The 23,275-nt window shown below is 39.3% G+C and overlaps 1 protein-coding gene across 1 annotated transcript in view; it reads left to right on the top strand.

Annotated features, from left to right (window-relative positions):
* Positions 1–22,131, top strand: part of LOC139741214 (uncharacterized) — a 46,902-nt gene extending 24,771 nt beyond the window's left edge. The window contains exons 2-3 of the mRNA XM_071651808.1: positions 13,996–14,258; positions 18,934–22,131. Of these exons, the coding sequence (XP_071507909.1) occupies positions 14,030–14,258; positions 18,934–20,054 (1,350 nt within the window). The 5' untranslated portion in view covers positions 13,996–14,029 and the 3' untranslated portion in view covers positions 20,055–22,131. The remainder of the gene's footprint in view (positions 1–13,995; positions 14,259–18,933) is intronic.
* Positions 22,132–23,275: the final 1,144 nt, after the last annotated feature.

The following is a 23,275-nucleotide window of genomic DNA, read 5'->3' as shown; positions in this document are numbered from 1 at the left end:
CCCCAGGGGGGCCCAACCCCCCCCCCAAATTAAGGAATCTGTAAAAATCTTCTTCTCTAGAACCAGAAGTGATAGAGCTAAGTTAATACTATGAGTTAGTACATTGATGACTGTAGTTTCAAGTTTGTTCATGGCAGAATCAGGGGTGCCCCCCTTGGGACCCAGGGGAGGGGGTGAGGAGGGGTCCTAATGGGGCCTAAATTGTACATTTTTATCTTCTTCTTCAGAACCCCATGACCCATTTTCACCAAACTTGGCAGGTAGCATCCCTAAGGGGTTAGGATCTCAATTTGTTAAAATGGGCACCATGCCCCACCCAGGGGGCCCCCAGGGTGGCCCAAACCCCCAAAATGAAGGAATCTTTAAAAATCTTCTCTAGAATCAGAAGTTATAGAGCTATTAAAGATAATACTATGAGTGAGTACATTAATGACTGTAGTTTCAAGTTTTTCATATGAGATCCAGGGGTGCCCCTCTTGGGGGCAGGGGTGGGGGGGGGGGGTGGTTGGGAAGGTCCAAATGGGGGCCTGAATTGTACGTTTTCATCTTCTTCCTGAAAACCTCATGATGGATTTTCGTCAAACTTGACAGGTAGCATCCCTAGGGGGTCAGGATCTCAATTTATCAAAATGGGCACCATGCCCCACCCAGAGGGCCCCAGGGGGCCCCAATCCCCCCAAATTAAGGAATCTTAAAAAAATTTGGGCCCTTATTGTACATTTTCATCTTCTACTTGAGAATGCCTGGTCAAATTTTGGTAGAGCTGTGAATAATTTAGATAAGTGACTGCGTGAAAGGTGAACTTGCGATACTCAGGTGAGCGCTAGACCCGCAGGTCTCTTGTTTCTTTTTGTTTGCTTGATTTTCATGGACAGTATCAGAGCATTTATATTCAATGAAACACATAAGCTTGTGTATAGGCTACTGTAGTAAATGGCTGTGCAGTGATTCACCATATTTTGTCCTGTCGCTTCCACAAACACTTGCTGAGTGCGTGAACGCTTGCAAAGTGCGCAAACTCTTACTATTAATGAAGCACGCAATATCTTGCTACAGGTTCAAGTCACTGCTTCTTTTTCTTTTGAAGTTCAGAGCCTACTTCAAATTCTAGTAAGTAGGACCCATTTTTACAGTTTTTGCCTTAGTATCTATAGATACTGACTTTAGCTGAAAATGATTATATTGGATGACTTTACAGGTGTAATGTCAGGAAATATTGCACTCTTTACGGCCAATGTTGCAATCATCCTGAATTCATACGAATGCAGTATTGGCCCTAATTCATGCACTATTCCCATGGTATCCTATTCCTTGCAATCCAATTTATTCATAGTCACGTACACGTACTACAATTGTATGTGCAAATTAGATGAGGTGATGATGTCACTGCTTCATAATGTAGGTGTATAGAAAATTTTCCCCTCTGGCAGGAAAACTTTTATCCCCTTCAAATTATAATTGTACAGAAATAATCTGGAAAAAAAATTATGGAAAAGGAGTTGAAAAGTTGCTGAATTATTGACCCAAGATGATATAAATATACATTTTTTCAATAATGCTTTTGTGTACAGCTTAGAGTTGTGAGATGATGACATGATTACCTCATCTTGTGTTGTACAGTGTAATTTTGTATACGTGTACATGGTTGCAATCTATGTCTCTGTCACATGTACAAGACATCACGGACTCATCTGGAGTAGCAGCAAAACCTTTGACGGCTTTGCCTTTCGCAGGACATTACAGATATGACAGCATATGAGGCTTTAGTATGTCAGTGCTTTCATGTTGTGCATTCAACTTTGATGAGATATCTGTCATTCTGTTTGTTTGATTTCACTCTTGTTAATTAGAGACTTTAGGAAAGCTTTTACACTGTGTTTTGGAAAAAGAGGCCAGGTGAACTTGATGCACAGTGCATTTGAGCTCCACCTGCTTACATATCAATAAAGGTCCAGTTTACTTTTGGGAGCAGTGATTTTAATAATGTTCAAGATATCACATTTGATGTATATGTGTTGGTCTGTTGTATTACAAAACATCCTACCATATAAAATTTTCGCAATAAGCCTGAAATATAAGGAGATTCAGTATATTTCTCAGTGAACCATAACTGTAGACGGTTTAGTCTGGAAGCATTCTTATTATAACTATTGTTCACATTTTGTGTATTTAACAATACTTAGCATCAATTATACGGATTCAAGCTTTTACAGTGGTTGTTTCTGTCCCTAACTCACATTTTACAACTATTTTAAAGCACTAATGCTGGGTTTATGGTTTCATCTGCAAATGGTAAATTATGCCTTTGAAGTGTAAGAGCATGCAGACAGAAATGTAATGTTTATAATGATGGGATGTCATATTGACAGATAATGCTCCAAATATTGGTTCACTGTGCTACATACAAATGTACAGTCAAATGATATAAATTCGGTATTGTGGCCTTCAGGCACAGAAATTACAAATTTGTACAAGATGTCTCACATGTATTGTTACATTCTAAAATAAAACAAAAATTGTCTAGTCCAAATAGGGGTAGCAGTCACACGACTATGGAACCAATCAAAAGAAATACAAAGTGCAAAGTGCAGTATCAATTTTCTTGCCATTCAATCACTACTCAGTTATATACATATAATATTACTCTTAACCATCAAAGTTACCATGAGCCTTTGACAGTATTATTGGTAGTGATCAAGCAGATTTTATGAATAGGATAAATGCAGAATTGCTGTAGTAGACAAAATGAACAAAGTGAACTTATACAATGCCATGGAATTTTCTTCATCAAAAAAAGATATATTGATGTTGTTTTCAGTCAAAGTACAGCAAGGAGTGCTTGTTACTTTTCTATCACTAATAAAAACTACCCGGGGGCACAGCAACATTGTACTTGGCATCTCAACTTCTTCCATTTATGTACATTATGATTCAATTACAATATACATGGATGGTAGACTAATACACTGTAGATGGTTTATAGTCACCTGATGAACTTTGCAAAGTCACTATTGTATTTGCGGTACATCCAGGTCAGGTGCTCATAAGCTAGTTTCAAATCAGCAGAGTAGTTTTGTAGCTAGGTTTGTTTGAGTAGCATACACTGGATAACTGCAAATGATACTTGCAGTTTCACTGGGATGAAATTTAGAAATGGTAGCAGATTCAAGTAATGACTTTGTAAGATTTATTTCTTTATTTTCTGTTACATGTAGCATCATGTGCATTTGAGTGTATTGACACAGTGTGGCATGTGTGAGGTAGATATATTTTGTGGTGATGTTTGTTGGTGCTACTAAAATTTGAGTTCATGGACTTTTTTAAAATCCCATAATGCAACTCACCACACAAGGTTTACACGCGAGAGTGCCGGGGTCATGCTCTGCTCATTGCTTAGGTATGCCAGTCTGGAGATTCAAAGCACTTTATTTGCAGCTGAGAGATTTAGTTTTGATTTTTGTTGGTGTTGTTGTCGTCGTCTTTTTTTTTACCGGAATGTGAACAGTGGCGAAAAACCCTACAAACAAATGATACTGATAGCAGTGTGTAAATGGGGTTGTGTTTATCTCAATATGACAGCAGATGCAGAAGTTTAATATGAAAGTTGTATTTAGCGAAGGGGTATACCTAGTTTCGTTCTTGGATGCTAGTAGATATAAATTTGGCTGTGAGAAAAAAATAGTTTGGCTAAATTTGACTGTAAAATAGACTAAATTTAGCAATCTGGTAACCCTGACTGAGGCAGCTGTTACAATCACCACAATACTCCATGGTTCAAATCACAATTTCAGTGGCAGAGATTGGGATAGACATTAACCCGTTTAGGACGGACTGATTTTGCTACAACACGCATTTCCCATAGACACCTGCCCGAGTATACTCGGGACTCGTCCTCAACGGGTTAAAAACAAAAATTCCACTACTGTACGAGCTGAAGTTTTCACATACAGATATTTTCGCAAATTGCTACTTGGAGGACATTTTTACGTGTTGTTGATTTTGCGGTTGTGAGGGTCTAATTGAACTTACTTATTCGCACGTTATTTTCGCGTGTTGTTATTTTTGCGGTTCAAAGGCGATTCGCGAAATTAACGAAAATTTCAGCTCGTACAGTATCATCTACTGCTGGCCAATCGTGGTGTGTGTAACAGATCACACAACGGTGGGAATCCAGCATTTTAATACTGTACACAATAGCTGCCATCTTCTCATTATAATTTGTTGAAATGCTTCCATTCTATTTTCCTTGTCAGTCTCTGTTTTATCCCTGAGTAGCCCCATGATCCCTCAGTGAGTATTGTGTTTGTGTCCATTTTGCCTTATGTTTTCATGCAGCTGCATTTGTGATGATGCTACTTGCATTTTATTTGTCTTTTCTATGGTTAATGGAGAATTATGGTAAAGCCCCATTTGAATGTAATCAAGGGTGACCAGGTGTATCATTAAGTTTTGCAGAGTGAAGAGCATCTAGTAACCATGGTGTCAACCCATGATATGAGTGGGCCATCACTGCCAGTGTGAACAGAGTTCACTGACATGCGATATACAGTGGTATATGTTTTGTGTCTTCTCACTCTGGCACGTGTAACACTTTGTGCTGCTCTCTATTCCTGTGTGTGCAAACCGTGGGCCTATTATCATAAACTTGCATGTCATTTGCACCTGAAAGAAATTGTAAGTATTCCCACGCTTTAGCAATGATCACATACCTAGTACTCGGGCAGAATGTTCTCCAACTGGCTGTCTGGCTGAGCAAAAACATTGATTCAATCTTTCATAATACCTCTGAAGGGTTGCTCCTGCTGCGATGCTCTTTGACCCCTCCCTGTTTGCAGCTAATGGAAATTCAAGGCCCCCCTTGCTTACCCCCCACAGGATGCCCTCTTGCCCTTCTGGGTATGCATTGACTCGCTGTGGCTGTGGAATGGGCTACACCCTCAATCAGACCCAACCCAGAAGTGTGTGTGTGTGTGTGTGTGTGTGTGTGTGTGTGTGTATGTGTGTGTGCGCGCTTGAATATGGGCCTGTGTGTGTGTCTGTGTGTATGCATATTGAAGAGAGTACAGCGTTGATAGTCACAGTGTGCTGTGTGCGCAGGAGAGGAAGAGCCATTTCTGAGGGAGCTGTAGTGTATTTGTGTGTATACATACACAGAGACCAATCATACATGTACATGTATTGGGCCATTACTTGTCAGAGCATGATTAATTGTAAGTATTCAAGTGTATTTTCCTCGCACATTGACATTTTGATGATTGCTGCGGATAATAATGTGGACTCCAACATAGACTCTAATAAGATTCATGTTGATGACAAGTTGGTCATCTGCTCGTTCCTGTTTACCTGTCATAATTTTTTAATTTTTTTTTTGTCTCTGGTATAAAAGAAATCTGACTGTGATATGATTACTACTGTGCATAGGGCCACTTTGCATCTATTCAATTAAATATACCTCTGTGCATGAACTGAATTTTGTTCAAAGATTCTTAATTCCATTGTTAGCCAAGCAGAATGCAACTAATTCGATCTGGTCATGATATTTGTCGAGTGTACAATACTTATCATTTGTATGATATTTCTATGAACTGGTCTGAAGATGATTATCAAATTAACCTGTTAATTAATGTTCATAGCATTACAAAAGATAACCAGCCTGCCACCAATTGGCCTTTGGGTTTGAGTCTCTGTACTCTTTAGACTATTTAAGAGGCAAGTGTCCATTTAACTTATTGCCTGATAGTGACTTTTAGTTGCCTTGGGCAGCAGGCAAGTAGGTTCATAGTACCCTGCTGCTGCTGTTACATTTACAAGGGCGCGTACGATAAATTCTCATGATGACATGAAATGAAAACTCAAGTTTAAAAGTGCAACATTGTCAGAAGCCCAACTTAGGAAAGCACACCAGGGAAAGCCTGACATATCCTTGTATTTTGCTTGTTTTGTTTGTATATCTCTTATCACTTGTATTGTCTTGCAAATGCCAAATAGATAATAATGATAATGATAATGATAATGATAATAGTATGTTTGACATTCTCCTCAAAACACATGGCCTCTTGTAAAACGTGGTAAAGTAAAAAAAATTGTGATATTTTCAGTATGATGAGTGTTAATTCATTACCATGGTAGGGATGTGCAGTAGGTTTTTACTTGTAGTACAAATTTACTACTAGTGCAAACCTTTCAAATCATTTGACCCATGCATTTTTCTCCTAAAGTAGAATTACATGTAGATGATGGTAAATTTTTCATTATCTTATTTGATTTGAAAAACATTGAATGTACATGTACAATTCATTGTAATGCGTATGTATATCTTTGAAACATTTCAGACCAATATGAGCTTACAAATTTCAACAACATGCATTATGAGCTAGTAATTGCATATCATCATAGAGAAAACATGTACAGCTGTAGGTGTTTTCATGTTTTAAAGAATAGTGTTGTGATCATTTTCACCATGTAGGCCTACAGTCCGTACGTGTATCTGTGAAAGAAAGTAATATCCTATTATGTCTTTGATTGAACTTGAATTGTTTCATGCTTGTTACCTTTAGATCTGTACAGAAAAAGACACTGAATTTTGTCATCCCATTACTATTCATGAACATGTTCAAATTTTCAATCTCATTAGCCTATTAGTAGTTACTTTGAGATTAAGATTTTCTTTGTAGTGAGTAGTGACCAAACAGATTTTACATTCCTCTGTTCATTTATTTGATGCAGTGTTTTACATCCCTTATAACATTTAAAAATGTAGTTATTATGGAAGTTGTCCTACATGTGTATTGTATGCCGCTTTGAGTGAAATTTATATTATACATCTCTGTGGTGACAGAGGTATTTAACTTTACCATTTATAACAACCTTTTTTTGTCTTCAAGTGAACTGCCAGTCCATGTTCAAGTAAAACAAATGAAAATCTTGATTGAAAATGAAAAGGTTCCAGTTTCAGTTTCAGTTTCAGTTTACAAAAAAATACACAGAGCACCATTATTAGGAATTATTGGAAGTCTGATGCTTGTGGAGCACATAGGAAAATGAATTCGTGGTATTGTATATGCACAGGTCAATTAGATGTTGATTGTACAGCTGCTTACACTAAATGAGGCACACCATAGTGCCATACAATATGGTGTGGCATAATACAGCTGTATCTTGTGGTGGAACTGCACTTCAGATTTCCCAAATCACAATCTTCATTTCCCCATTTGCAAGGTGAGAAGTCATTCCAATCAAGCTAAACGATAATTCTCCTTTGCCCTTCCAAACCTGTACCCCTCCCCCTTTTTTTTTTTCAGGGGTGGGGGTGGGTGAAGGGGATAGCTATGTCTTATGATGTAGGCCCTACATGTAGCTCTGCACTGGGTTTTAAGGATCTACAATGTACAACAAGACTGATAGAGTCAAGAAAATGTTGCCATTGAAGAGATGACAATTACTTGTGTTAGTACAAGGTGCAACAAGGGCTGAGGTATGTGCCAAGAGAATATGAATAAAATCACCACATATAATGTAGGCCCTATATGTCGGTACAACTAATTATGGTAAATACTTGTATAGGGGTTGGGGTTTTTTTGAATTTGCACCATATAAATACAGTAGCTTGTGTTTTCACACCATTAGCCTTCTCCCTGGAAATAGCAGACATGCAAAGTAATTCATGGTGTTGATGAGAAAAGATGTGCTACAGTTTGAAGAGAAACTTATTTTCACTTAGAACTTACAAACCATGTGTCCTCTACAGTAGTACTGTAGTGCGTCTTTGATGGGAAATCATTCCTAATTCAGTGCGTACTTGCTAAGACCCCCAGCCGCTTACTAGGGGTCTGCAGGGAGAATTTGACCCTACCCCCACCAAGCACCCCACACTGAACTGAAAATAGAAGCTTTGTGTGTACGAGTGTGTGTGTGTGTGTGCGTGCACTTGCCCAGATTCCTTTTTTAGTGTGTGTGTGTGTGTGTGTGTGTGTGTGTGTACATACCCCATGCAATACCGGTATGCATTGTGGTTGTACTTGTTCTGTGTGGTTTCTAGTGACACATTTTATAGAAGCACAAGATATGAAGCGCTGGGAAATTGAGGAAACAAGGAATATAACAAGTGGCTGCATGCTGCATGAGCATATTTATGTCAGAATAACTAAAGACATTTGTATCATCTGGAAGCAATCATACTGATTTGCAAGATTTTCAGTGTCTAGAGCATGAAGTAAGCATTAAATGCACACTTGCAATGTACCTACGTAGCTTGGTTTCATCTCTAACACATTACATTGTGATGATTGTAGTGAAATTTGATTGATGTACATGTACACATCTGATATTATTCAAACTTGTAAAGTCATGGAAGTTTTAAAGTCTATTGTAAATCAAAGAATGATCACTTGTGTCCATTAATATTATCTGTTTATTTACTGCATTGTTGATGTGTGTGTGTGATCGTATTACCTGGGTGTATGCGAACTTGTGTTTTTATGCCTCCGCCACGAAGTGGTGCCGGAGGCATTATGTTTTCGGGTTGTCCGTCCGTCCGTCCTTCCGTCCGTCCGTCCGTCCTTCCGTCCGTCCGTAATGAATTTTGTGGACAAGGTAACTATCAAAACCTGTTGAGGTATCCTAATGAAACTTGGCATGAATGTGTATTAGGGGGTGAAGTTGTGCCTATCAACTTTTGGGTGCACATGGTCAAGGTCAAAGGTCAAAAGGTCAAGGTCAAATACATAAAATTTCACTATTTCCACCATATCTATTGAATGCCTGAAGATATTTTCTTGAAACTTAGTGTATACATGTATTACCCAATTAAGATTCTCTGGTGAAAGTTTGGGTCATGAGGTCAAAGGTCAAAGGTCAAAAGGTCAGGGTCAAATACATAAAATTTCACTATTTCCACCATATCTATTGAATGCCTGAAGATATTTTCTTGAAACTTAGTGTATACATGTATTACCCAATTAAGATTCTCTGGTGAAAGTTTGGGTCATGAGGTCAAAGGTCAAAAGGTCAAGTAAAAATATTAAAACTTTTTTTTTCTCCGTACCTTGGAAAATTATTCAAGGTATCTTCATGGAACATAGTATATACATGTACTGACTGGAAGTGATTATCTAGAGAATGTAGGGTTCATGGGGTCAAATGTTAGGGGTCAAAGGTCAAGTGCAACACTTCAAAATGTTACTATTTCCCTCATATTTATGCAATGCCAGCAGGGTTATTTTTTTTTTACACTTGGTGTATGCATGTGTAACCTAATAGAAATTCTCTGGAAAGTTTTTTTTTAACTTCTTTTATTGCCTCAAAGGTCAAAAGGTCAAAGATCAAGTGAAAGTGCTGAACTAACTTTTTCCTTCATATCTCGGAAGTGGCTCAAGTTATCTTGAAACTTAGTACATGTTATGCATGTTCTACCTGAAAGTGATTATCTTATGAATTTTAGGGTCAAGGGCCAGATGAAAATGGTAACAATTTGCTATTCAATTCAGAAATTGCACTTTTTCTCCACACCTGTACCTTGAAAATTACTCAATGCCTAAATGTATGAATGGGTCAAAGTCAAGTTAAAGTCCTTAAATCCCTAGATACATGCTCTCCTATTCATCCAATTGAACCTAAGTCAAGGATGGTGAACATTCAACACATTTGTGACAAACTTGTCATTTCAGTATTTTGCCAATTTTGTGAAAATGTAATCACACATTGTCCTCATGTACTATCTAGACCTATTGGGAAAATCATGCATTATGGCGGAGGCATACCAGTCGCCAAAGCGACATTTCTAGTTTCACCTTACATCTTTATGTCAAATGTAACTCCAGAATGCTGAGATTGACAGTGCTAATGTGATGAAACTGTGTGTCAGACTGAAACAAATGCCTGCACAAGATTTCACTATCATTGCAAAAAAGATCATTTCATACACACAATATTGTGCATATGCCATATAGGCCTATTTCACAAGTTAAAGGACAAGTTCACCTTCATTAACAGGATGGAGAGAATGCAGCAATAGTAGTAGAACACATCAGTGAAAGTTTGAGGAAAATTGGACAATCGATGCAAAAGTTATGAATCTTTAAAACTTTTGTGTTGGAACCGCTGGATGAGGAGACTACTAAGGCTCGTGATGTCATATGAGTAAAACATTATAAAGAAAATGTAAAGAAAATTCAACATATTTTCACTTTTTTCGCATAATGAAAGAGCACTTGACTTGCCTCTTTCTAAAGGCAATGGGAATAATATTACCCATAACACATGTCAGTAACGAGTCAAGGGAATGTGTACTTTTTTCAAAAGATAAAATTTTGTGAAATTCTCTTTATATTTTCCTTATATTGTTGTACGCATGTGACATCATACACTGCAGTAGTCTTCTCATCCAGCAGTGACTGCACAAAAACTTCAAGAATTCATAACTTTTGATCGGATTGTCCGATTTTCCTCAAACTTTCAATGATGTGTTCTACTAATATTGCTACATTCTCTCAATCCTTATGTTAATGAAGGTAAACTTGTCCTTTACGACTTGTAAGACGGTTTTGTGAGTGACAGAATAAGAAGTACAGGGCCCTGTTTCATAAAGCTGTTTGTAAAGTTATGCAAGACTTTACGAACGCAAGCCAAGTTGGTTTCCTACTCATTGTTAATTTCAATAGCTAAAGTTTAAATTTGCAGGTATGACAATGATTATTCTCACACTTATGTTAAGACATGTTTTAGTTGAAGTGTATTTTTCCCCAATATAGATGAAATATTTACATACAAATTACAGTCGTACTTTGTTAAGATATAGGAAAAAAGGGCACACATATTGGCACTTCATACTGTAAATGTCGATATTTTCGCGTGACTAATTTTTCGCGCTGAGCGGCTCAAAAACATTCGCGGGTTCTTGAATTCGCAATGAGCAATTGTCAACCCATTCAAAATGTGCAGAGGTAATTTTGAAGATATTTTTATGGGTTTTAGAATTCGCGATAGCCGGAAGTAGCGCGAAATACGCGAAAATTAATGTACCGTGAAAATTTCTGCATTTACAGTATTCCAGTTTTTTGTAAAGTCATGCATAACTTTATGAACAACTTTATGACAACTTTATGAGACGGGGTCCACTAATTATTTTGCCTATTCAATAGAAGTTTGAAATGAATTACCTGTGATGCTCTGAAATGAAGTCATCCATGCTGATAAAAGTCTTCTCATTGTGGAAAATACTTTGACATCAACATTTGCCATAAAGTCTTTTGCAACCATGGTCTTTACAATGCATGCGAGGTATAAAAATTCAATCATTCTCTCGGTTTGGATGTCACTTACTTACCTATAAATGACAAGGTATACATCAGACTTTCATCAAAATTTATTGTTATACAGGCTTACTGTTATGATGACTAATATTGTAAGTGGTGGGCTGTTAGGATGAATCTGATTGGCAGGAATCTAACGTTAAGGTCAATATAAAAGTGTTTTCTAGGCTGATGGATATCAGTTGTCATTAATATGATGTCAAATATTATAGTCTCAATGCAATGAATTCAATGTAAGCACTTGTTACAAAATCTGAAAAAGTATTAGATGCCATGTGCTTGACTGTATTTTTCCAATCATAGCGAGCGGGATGATTAATCACAAAGAGTATTATTATTCAGTCAGGAGTCATTCATGTAATCGCATCATGTCATGATAATGATCAAGTATGTGTGTGTGTGTGTGTGTGTGTGTACAATGTAGGTGTGTATTCAGTTGTTTGAACGTTGTATTTACCAGGTATCAAAGTATTAGTTGCATAGGACAACATGTAATGCAATGCAATTTACCGAAATGTCTGTGCCAGCAAGCCAGATAATGGAGAATTCCAGCAGGTGTCATATTGGCATCATTGAGAGAGCAGTCAATTACTTGAGTGTTTTATGGTACATGCGGTCCTAACAGGTGCATTAGTTGGAAGCTTCAAATTATTCATCACAACTTAACCATATGTTTGGCAGAGGGAATGATGAAGAGATCCAGAATGAGTGTGAGATGAGCTGGTCAGGGATAACAGAAAGAGGGGAATGGAGGAGCAGGGGAAAGATTTAGTTTGAGGGCTCGAGTGTGGGTGAGAAAAAGAGTGCAGTTTGAACCTTTTCTATGTATGAAGATATGAATGTGTGTAGCGTGTGATATCTATGCCATCGCATGGATTTCCCATCTGTTTCACTTAAGATGGGGAATAATTTACCAAGCTTGGAGAAGTCTTCTGCTGCAGAATAGTCAGTCTCTGAGTGATTCAGTGAAGAGATTGGCGTAACATGCCATATCGTCCCATAATGGCCATATCTTGAGTCCTGCCTTCATGTTGAAGGCTTACTTGTTCAGTTGTGTATCCTACCCTGCTTGTAGCAACCATTGTTTTTATTAGCTTGGGTGTAGAAGGAAAGGTTAAACTTTGTCAAGATGCAGTTTGAAAAAACTTTGCCAGATTGGCTTTGTAGCAAATCTTAACCCGCTCTTTCCAATACCTACAATGTAGGTATACCAGATCCCATAGCATGAAGTCTTAAATGGGAACCTGGTATACCCATTTCCAAAAATGTACACAAGAGTGTATGCATTTGTAGAGTAGCCTGAATTCATGTTTGTTAGTATTTTACTTAGTGGAAAATTATCCTTATTGAAAGATAAGAGTCTCTACTATCAATGTCTGTTCTTTTTCTTTTTCAGATTGTGAGTATATAATTGCATAATTTACCTCTTCCAGTGCTGTAGTATGCTTGTTTTGCTGCAAAACTCGTGAAGACGTATAATTTTATACATATCTACGTATGTACATAGCAATCAAGGCTGAGCTCACCAGATTTTGACTTTGGCTGACCCCATTCGGGTGCCCTTACACTGTATAACAAACGAATTTATGAGCCCAGTGCACGCTCTGTTCATATATCATGTCTAATCGATATCTTGCTTTTTCGATGTCACATTCAGTTGACCGTGGAAAGGGAATACATGTATTGCTTGACTGCTTTCGCCATGCAAATTACCGGGTGCTATTCGTTATTCCGAAGGTTCGCTATTCCGAAGGTTCGTTATTCCGAAGGGTCGTTAATCCGAAACACGCAAATTCCCTATAACTACAGGTTCGTTAATCCGAAAATGAAAAAGGGTTCGTTAATCCGAAAATTTGTGGCGTTATTCCGAAGGTTCGTTATTCTGAAGATTGGTTAATCCTAAAATGAAATTCGGAACAATGAACCTTCGGAATAACGAATCTTAGGAGTGAAGAGCCTTCGGAATAACGAACCTTAGGAATAAAGAGCCTTCGGAATAACGAACCTTCGGAATAACGAGCTGTAACCGAATTACCGACCTGTCTGTTTTTTGTAGACGAGCAAGAGTAATGTTTTGTGGCATTGAAGGTTCTTGGAGACTTGCCGTAGGAATGGATTGATAATGCTTAGAATTTGCATTATCCACATGTTTATACACACAAGTTTATCAGAGTACAGTTGAACCTCTCGTATCCGGACAAGTCGGGACCGGGGCTTATCCGGATAAGGGATTTGGCCGGATACGAGAGACTCAATGCTTTGTACGTATACATACACATGTACTGATGTAGCCCATTGTAGTACCACATGTAGTAATGTGTATACTGCAACCTTTTCATTGTTACACTCAGTAACAGACCCCAAAATAGAGGTTCGTGTTTACAAGAATGAAATCATTTTCTTTTATAAATTCTTGGGATGATTTACCTAAATAATTATTAAGAAATGTATCAAGTATATGCAATTCATGTGTGTTTGTGTAGGAGTTCTCAAGGAGTTGGGAATCCCCCTTTTCTCCTGTAATTATTAAAAAAAAGATCACGGCAAGATTGCGTCCGTATAATAGAGAGATCCGGATAAAGGGAGGCCGGATAAGAGAGGTTCAACTGTATTGCATGATAAATTGTGCTTTCTGTCCTTTTCAAAGGACTTACAGTTTATTCTTTATTCTGTTCTCTCTCCGCAGTGTCGTCGTCGATATCTGTTCAAGTTAATTGGTAATGTCCACTCTTCCTCAGCCGCTCTCCCACTGTCTGGTCAACCAGGTCCGGCCCACGGTCAGTGTCCCCCAGACCGGGGTTGGGACTGACATCAAACCCATGATCCCCACCCCAATCAAGCCCCCCATCCAGGAAGTGAAACCAAGCCTCTTGCCCGGGATGTCCCATCCGCCTCTCAACGTGCCTAGTCTACCCATTATGCCCAGTGTGTCCATGCAGGCTCTTCAAGGTGAGTAGAATGCTATTAGTCCCATGTGATACAAAGAATTGCGGGAGTCATACAGTATAAAAGCTTTTTTGTTTTTAGGCCTCTCCTGCTGCCATATATCCAACATACACAAGTGTATATGTACATCTAGGATGCTATATGCATCAACATCGAAGTTTTGCAGTAACTAAATTATCATAAGAGATTTTAAAAAAATAATGCTTTCTTTCTGTGTTAGTACAACAACATCGAGTCATATTACTTCAAACTATTCAGATTTCTGTACAAACACAGTGTTGCAATGCTAGTATATTTCACAGGATCATTCACAGTCTGAATAGAAAGAATCCCATGTCTTGTGTCTCAACCATGTGGGGATGCTATTTGCATGATGTGTCGGATCCATCAGCCCCTCTCTTTGCTTTATTCTCAGGACGTATTAAAAGAATCACTGACAGCGTAACTTAAGAATAAGATATGTGAATTTGTGATAATAATGGCTGTCTTGAGCAGTTCAAGGAATTCTTGACTTGCTTTACGTGATCCAAACATAACTAATCAAAGCTGTGTACAAAGCTTTGTGCATGGTCGAAATGTTAAAACTTTCCACTCTGTTTTCAGTTTGTTTTCTAACATCGAATGGGCACCGAGACAGTATTCAGTAATTTTGAAATGAAAAAGGATTACTCCAAGAACACTTGATATGGCAGTGGATCTATTGAGAAGGCATAGATGTTAGATTGAATCATTATCTGCTTGATAGACACAAATATTAAAATGCTCCATAAATGGTAATCCAAGATGTGCTGTTAAGGTAGACATGTAGGGGAAACTTAAGCATTTTAAAAATTCAGAAACAAACTGACATCTGAATGAAAGAGTTTCGGTGTGATGTAGGTATAACACTATGATCTGAATGCAAACCATGAACCACTCCTACAATTGTAATCAACAACTACATTGCTTGTTATGAATCTTTATCATTATTTCTGGTATTCGATGATAGTGACAAAAAAAATAAAAAGAGGTTTTTTTATAAAAAAAATACCTCCTACACTCCGATTTACTTCTAAACAGGCAAAAACAGCTGACCATACACCACATGTCAAGGGTTGTGACACATACTCTAAGAAAAACACAAAGCCACATTATACTAATGACACAATAGTCTGAGTGCATCAGTAGGAATTGTGTGCATAAGGTAATTTTGGAATGCTTAACACACGAAGCAAAGCTGAGAGGGTTTAGGCCATATTCTATTGTTAATGCATGCACACTGTTCCTACTGATGCACGAAAAGACGTGTGCATCATCTGTTTTATAGAAAGGGAGACAATTTTTTGCCAGGAATCCATTTTTACCTCCGCCAAGGGAGGAGGTTATGTTTTAGTTACCGTTGGTTTGTGCGTTCGTTCTTTCGTTTGTCTGTGCGCAAAATAACTCAAAAAGTAGATAACGGATTGGGATGAAACTTGCAGGAAAGGTTGAGAATGACATGAGTAACAAACGATTAACTTTTGGTAGTGATCCGAGAATTTGGGGGGAATTTATGAAGGATTTTTGATATTTTGGCAGGGAGGGTCAGTGAACTTGGGAGTTCAGGCTGCGCGTATTTGAGGTTTGCATGCGTGTACTAAAGTGCATGCTCTAGTTTTTGCTGGGGTGAGGCGCGCTGTGCAGCTGAGGGTTTATGACGTAACAAAGGCTTCTATATTGGGAAATCGGGAAGACTTTCAGCACACTATTATAAACACTTTCAGCATGCTATAGTATAAGTACGAATGGGTGGAAATCGCTGATATCTCTATGGAAGAACAAGATCAGTGATGGAAATGAGCTGCATGCTTGGCGGAGGTCTGTGCTCTCAGAGTGCTTCTCTAGTTGATCATGTGACCTGATGGCAAATTTACTGGATGCATTTCTTTTTGGCTTTGCCATAGATGAAAACCATGCATCCAGTAATTACTGGATGCATAGTTTGCTAGCCAATAGATGTCTCGTACAATTACTGGATGCATAGTTTGCTAGCCAATAGATGTCTCGTACTGAGTGCTGGAACACTAGCTTTGTGCGCAAACTCTTGCTACATACAGTAGTACGTACAAGTGCTCAATAGCATTTGCACACTGGCTATCATCAGTGATGCAATGTGCAGCCGGTAAAACTCAACATGCCCCTCTTGACCAATGAGGTGGCAGGATTTTCTCTACCTGTTTTATAAATACTATATATAATACAATCACACATATACAGTTACTTTACAGGCTTACAATAGTTTATGGGTCATCAGTTCAGAGAATTGAACCACATTGTCATTGATCAAGCATTCTTTTTGTCATTTTTTAGCTCACCTGAGCCAAAGGCTCAAGTGAGCTATTGCGATCGCCCTTCGTCCGGCGTCCGTCGTGCGTCGTGCGTCGTGCGTCGTCCGTCGTCCGTCGTCCGTCGTCCGTCGTCCGTCGTGCGTCGTCCGTCGTGCGTCGTGCGTAAACTTTTTACATTTTCATCTTCTTCTTGAAAACCCCAAGACCGATTTTCATCAAACTTGGCAGGTAGCATCCCTAGGGGGTTAGGAACTCAATTTGTTAAAATGGGCACCATGCCCCACCCAGGGGGGCCCCCAGGGGGGCCCAAACCCCCCAAAATTAAGGAATCTGTAAAAATCTTCTTCTCTAGAACCAGAAGTGATAGAGCTAAGTTAATACTATGAGTTAGTACATTGATGACTGTAGTTTCAAGTTTGTTCATGGCAGAATCAGGGGTGCCCCCCTTGGGACCCAGGGGAGGGGGGTGGGGAAGGGTTCTAATGGGGCCTAAATTGTACATTTTCATCGTCTTCTTGAGAACCCCATGACCCATTTTCACCAAACTTGGCAGGTAGCATCCCTAGGGAGTTAGGAAATCAATTTGTGAAAATGGGCACCATGCCCCACCCAGGGGGCCCCCAGGGGGCCCAAACCCCCCAAAATTAAGGAATATCTGCAAAAATCTTCTTCTCTAGAACCAGAAGTGATAGAGCTAAGTTAATACTATGAGTTAGTACATTGATGACTGTAGTTTCAAGTTTGTTCATGGCAGAATTAGGGGTGCCCCCCTTGGGACCCAGGGGAGGGGGTGAGGAGGGGTCCTAATGGGGCCTAAATTGTACATTTTTATCTTCTTCTTGAGAACCCCATGACCTATTTTCACCAAACTTGGCAGGTAGCATCCCTAGGGGGTTAGGATCTCAATTTGTTAAAATGGGCACCATGCCCCACCCAGGGGGCCCCCAGGGGTCCCAAATCCCCCAAATGAAGGAATCTTTATAAATCTTCTCTAGAATCAGAAGTTATATATAGAGCTGAGATAATACTATGAGTGAGTACATTAATGACTGTAGTTTCAAGTTTGTTCATAGGAGATCCAGGGGTGCCCCTCTTGGGTAGGGGGGGGGGGGGTGGTGGTTGGAAGGGTCCAAATGGGGGCCTGAATTGTACATTTTCATCTTCTTCCTGAAAACCTCATGATGGATTTTTGTCAAACTTGGCAGGTAGCATCCCTAGGGGGTCAGGATCTCAATTTATCAAAATGGGCACCATGCCCCACCCAGAGGGCCCCAGGGGGCCCCAATCCCCCCAAATTAAGGAATCTTAAAAAAATTGGGCCCTTATTGTACATTTTCATCTTCTACTTGAGAATGCCTGGTCAAATTTTGGTAGAGCTGTGAATAATTTAGATTAGTGACTGCGTGAAAGGTGAACTTGCGATACTCAGGTGAGCGCTAGACCCGCGGGTCTCTTGTTTTTTTTTGGTTATATATTGAAACAAAGATGCATGTTGACTCATGCAAGGCAATTAACACAAGAGTTTCTGCCATTTTGGACCAAGAAATTGTGTTGACATATGATGCAATTTGTAGATTTGCAGATGTTGACTTACAAAAAAAAAAAAAATGAAAAAGATAATAGGCCTATATCATAACTTTTTCCTTGCATTGACTTAAAAGAGTGGCCAGCTTTTGAAAGGTTTACTGCGATTCTGACAGTGTCATTGAAATAATGATTGCCAAAAAACTAAGACTTCTTTTATAGTAGCATTGAAGAGATTCTTTTTTTGTGTGTGTTCAAACATCATTATTAGGCTTAAAGGGACTGTACAGTACTGGTTGAGGCAGGGATTCATGTTTTGAACATTCCTAAGTGAGATAATGAAAAGCCTCTTATGAAATATGAAAGAGCATGTAATTTTAAGAAGGATTCAACGTTTATTTGATGAAAATTGGTTTTCAAATGGCTGAGATATCCCAAAAAGTGCTAATAATAAAAAGCGACATGCCCCAACTTTATAAGGATCTCTTTGTTTCACCTTGTTTTTGGATATCTCAGCCATTTCAAAACCGATTTTCATCGAATAAACTTTTGATACCCCTTAGAACTGCATGCTCTTTGACATCTCATAGAGTAGTTTCTGAATATCTCGCAAAATGTTAAAAGCTAAATCTACACCTCGACCAGAACTGTACACACCCTTTAAAAAGCTTTTCCTATCTCTTGACCAGGAAATTTCATGATCGTTTGTAATTTGATGGCATTATATAGTTCAAGGTAAACACATTTTGATAGTGAATTACTACATGGAATGTGAAGCCTTGCAACAAACATTTTATTCAACTACATTGTCATGACACTTGCTCTTTGACCTCTTCTTTCCTGTCCAGTCAACAGCCAGCAAATCAACAACCACACCCAAAGGACATTGCCACAGAAGAAGTGCCCCAACGAGTTTCTCCACCAAAACCCACAAAGTGAACGCCAGCTCTTCTACAACGACGTAGCCATGCAGCTCTACAACAGTGACTTTAACAAGTTTGCTTCCAAGAAGGAATTTCATGGCTATCTGCTTGAGCAGCAAAAGTGGAGATGGGACACTCACAGTTACATCGGAAATCTGGAGACGCGTGTCCACAACCTGCTGGTCAATCCAAACAGCGGTGTCGCACAGAATGTGGCACGTTATCGCACCATACCTATTAAGTGCAAAAGTGAAGATGTCAAAAGGTGCGAGGCAACGTCCAAGGAACTAGAAAACATGGCGACGCGGATCGCCAGCGTGAGGCAACAGCTCCTGCACAAGAAGGGCACATTGCTGACATCAAATGACGGAAATGGAGTGGTGTGGCAAAACGAGCTGTCCTATATAGAACAGCTGTTTGACAGGACGGATCAGATGTACAATGAGGTGCTGTCTACTCTTGCAAGTGTGAATCAGACCTGGTCACACCTTCAGAAGAGCTTCACTGTGGAGGCAGCCGAGCTCGCTGACCGCAGGCGGCTGTGGCGACGGCGCAAGGAGAATAATCGCAAGCGACGGAAGCGCATGGAGAAGCAACTGGAGAAGATGGAGCAGCGCTCGTGCGAGCTGCTCTTTCACATCACATCAAGGGCTGCGTATGATCGTGTCCGATCTCATCCTGAAATGCCTCGAATAGGCCCTTCAGAGGTAAACACTGACATGTTGAACGGGGTCAAGTCTAAGTCGGATGTGCGGCCTTTGATGCATCTCATCAGCAAGGGGTACCTGACGCCAGGAGCCATGGAGATGGTCTCGCAGAAAATCCAGAAACTTGAATGTGGCATCAAGACGGAGAGCCATCAGCAGGCGTCACAGGTTGGCGTTAACTCCCTTGGTACCAGCAGGGCCCATCCCACCTCTGAAGTCAACTCCATGCTGCCCGTTGTGTCGGGTATCAATTCCTCCCCCATGATCGTGTCTGCCAACTCCACAGTGACTCAGCAGTCAGTCCCCACTGTCAATCTCAATACACAGTTAGCCAAGTGAGATGGAGGTTCTCTTTTATGCCAGTATGCTCTCCCACAATTGACACAAGGGGAAATTGTATCATGCTGACCAAGGTGGACTTGCATCAGTAGAGATTAAAACAGGTTTTGATTACTTAGTTTTTGAAATGACATAGACAGAGATCCGTGATAGACACAAGATTGAGTGCAAGCTATCCTCGTTGACTTGGCCACTGCCGAAATAAGAATTGATATGGATCGGTGTTTGCCATGGCAGGTTCATGCCGAAAATGTGTTGCATCACATGATAGATAGTAGTGTGATACCACTGGCATGTTTTGCCAAGCCTATTATTGCACTGGTGCATGACCTATGCACAGAGCAGATTTTTCTTATATTTTTTTTTTCCTTCTGTTACACACTTGCACTCATAAAAGGAATCTGACTCTAGAGTCGTAACTGTAATTGCACTCGTAGAGGGAATCCTGGCTGTAAAGTCACAACCGTTATTGCACGTGAATGGTATGAAGCTGCAGTAATATTACAAACTGTCTCAGACTAACATATGCTTGAGCATACTGTAAGTTGAAATAAAAAAACAGCGAGCTATGACTGAATGGAGGACCATGGTCAGTACAGTTAAGGCTGTTGTTAATTGTAAATCTTTGAAAAGAACGGCAAGTGTATATTAGATATGTACCTTGATGCCCACCATTCTGTATTCATGTAGAAATGTACATAACAAATTGTAACATAATGATGATGGTCTTAGAGTTAGATGTATTTGCAGATACATTGTCAGTGACTTCTCTGGTGCTATGTTATATGGACTTGTGTTATGAATTCACTTTATCATTTCCACTTTGTGAGGAAAAAAAAGAAACATTAGTGTCTGGGACAAGATTAGAGCTTCTTTGTGTTTCCCCGATTTGTCATTGCGTAGAATGGTAAAAAGGCTTGCTCTTCCAAATGGCAGTATATGAGTGGAAAAAAATCTGCCATGCCCTCCCTGCCTGTAAACATGGATTGAACTGGCATTTTTGTTGTTGTTGTTGCATGATTGCATGTAAGCATATTTCTTCATTGTCCGTATTATGGTAAAAATGCATTTCTACATGTCTGCTTGAGACTACGATGGCATCAGCTGAATGTGACGTTTGTACTGTCGCATTACACTCGTACAATTTACCTCATCTTCTCAACTTCTCTGTCTTTTCCGCTCTTTGTTCTTTCTGCTCTTAGTAGTCACGTACAACTGTATTGTCAACTCAGAACTTAGTAGACTGTACTTGCCAAACAGAAAATAAGGTCTGTCAGAGTTGTGTTTTTACATTTTGTAATTGTACATCCACCCTTGTATATTGTACATTGTATCTCTTAACTTTTGCCTAGATTGTTATTTCACTGTATAGCGGAAGTACCACTCTATTTAGAGTTTGGTGTATATCCATAGCTTTAGCTTGCATTGGTGCAGGAAAAGAGAACATTTTTTTCTTCTTTGCCTATCCCATTCGTAGTGGGCCAAGAAAACCTACAGTAATCAGGCATATATCCTCTGATATTTGTTTGTCTTCAAAGGAGATGTTTTCATGATTCATGCTGCCATGTTTGTGGTCCTTTGTAGATTGCTTCTTCATTAGTAGTAGTCTTCTTTTATTTTTTTACTTAAAGTACAGGGTAAACCTGATGTGAAGATCACCAAATGAATCTACATGTACATCCAGAAAAATCATTTAGCCCAGATTAGCCCGACCTTGTAAATGTTACTTGCATGCCAATCATGATTCCTTGCTTGGAAGATGAACCAGTATGTGTTAATTTAGTATAGATCATGATCAAAATTTCAGTCAAACGAATGATATGTTTAACTTTCGCCTTCCTTACTTTGATTCCACTTTTTGGGTTTTTTTTATCCTCAAGGAGATGGCTATTTGATTTCTTTCATTTGTTATGATTGTCATGCTTTTCAGAAATAGCAGTACCATATTCTCATTGAAGGTGGGTAGGACGGATACAATGCGAGATGTGGCATAGACAGTTTTCACTTTATCCTGCCAGTGATAATGCCCACACTGCTGTATTTTGTAATGTAGATGCAAAGGATTAGGGAGGGAGAAAAAGAGATTTTTTTTTTTTGTGTGTGTTTTTTTTTTTTTTTTTGGGGGGGGGGGGGGGGGAGAGGATGACTAGTGTAACTTGACCATTACAAATCATAAATGCATGATTTTTTTTTTCTTTTTCTTTTGTGAGCAGCTGTGCACACACTTATGACGACGAGTTGTAGTTTCATCTTCTTCAGCTAAAATGGATCTTTCGTTTTTCCCCAGTGTTGGTTTTTAAGCACTTCAGTTGACTCAGCTTCCTTTGTCCAGGAAAGGGGGAAAAAATGACTCCTATAAATCTGGTCATGTAGCACAGAAACTCTCTAGTGACTTCAGAGCAGATGCCTGCCATCGTTTTAAGTTTGTCTACTAAGTACATACATGTATGTAGTTGGTTTGGGCACACCCCCCCCCCCCCCCCCCCGTCAACGGTGGGACTGGTGATTGATTTGGTTGTAGCTTTCATGCACCATTTCTATTTCAACAGTGTGCAGGACACAAGGGAACAAGTTTTCACACCTTGCCCATTCACATAGCACTGCATCCACTCACTGGTATACTCTAGACAATCCCAGGTAACCTTTCTGAAGTTAAATCTATAGAGACCACAGGAAGTATTACAACATGCAAAGTGCCATAACTAATAATTTTTTTTTTTTTTTTTTTTTTTTTTTGGGGGGGGGGGGGTCATCATAGTTGATGGAGCTGGGGCTTGCCCTTGAATGACTAATGTAAGATTTTTTCCCCTCTCCCTTCTCCATTCTGATTTGTACTCATATTAGAGCATAATATGAATTCATGAAGAGATTTGTCAGTGTCAACTTGATTCTGATTGGTGGATCAGGAAACAGTAAACATGTTTTGTGTTCTATCCCCTCATGCTCCCATTTTACACCGAGGTCATTATAGTTTTGTAATGTCACAAATTTTGGTGCTATGCCAAGGGAGCAGTGTCAAAATTTGATGTGCGATTTCAAAAACTCTAGTGTGTATATGTCCACATTACATTGATACAATCTGAAAGCCAAGCCCTAATGGTACACCTTTGCCCTGCAGAAATGTTTGGGAGACCTCCACTTATACTGGTGTGTATGCTGTAAGTGACCTCTTCATGATATGTCGTACAATTTGATTATTTGGGATTTGTCTCTCAAATAAT

This window comes from Diadema antillarum, unplaced genomic scaffold (assembly GCF_040938485.1).
Source record: "Diadema antillarum isolate AM-2024a unplaced genomic scaffold, OU_Dant_1.0 seq00000910_RagTag, whole genome shotgun sequence".
Lineage (NCBI taxonomy): Eukaryota > Metazoa > Echinodermata > Echinoidea > Diadematoida > Diadematidae > Diadema > Diadema antillarum.
Note: the sequence above shows the minus strand (reverse complement) of the source record. Positions and strands in the feature narration are given on the sequence as shown.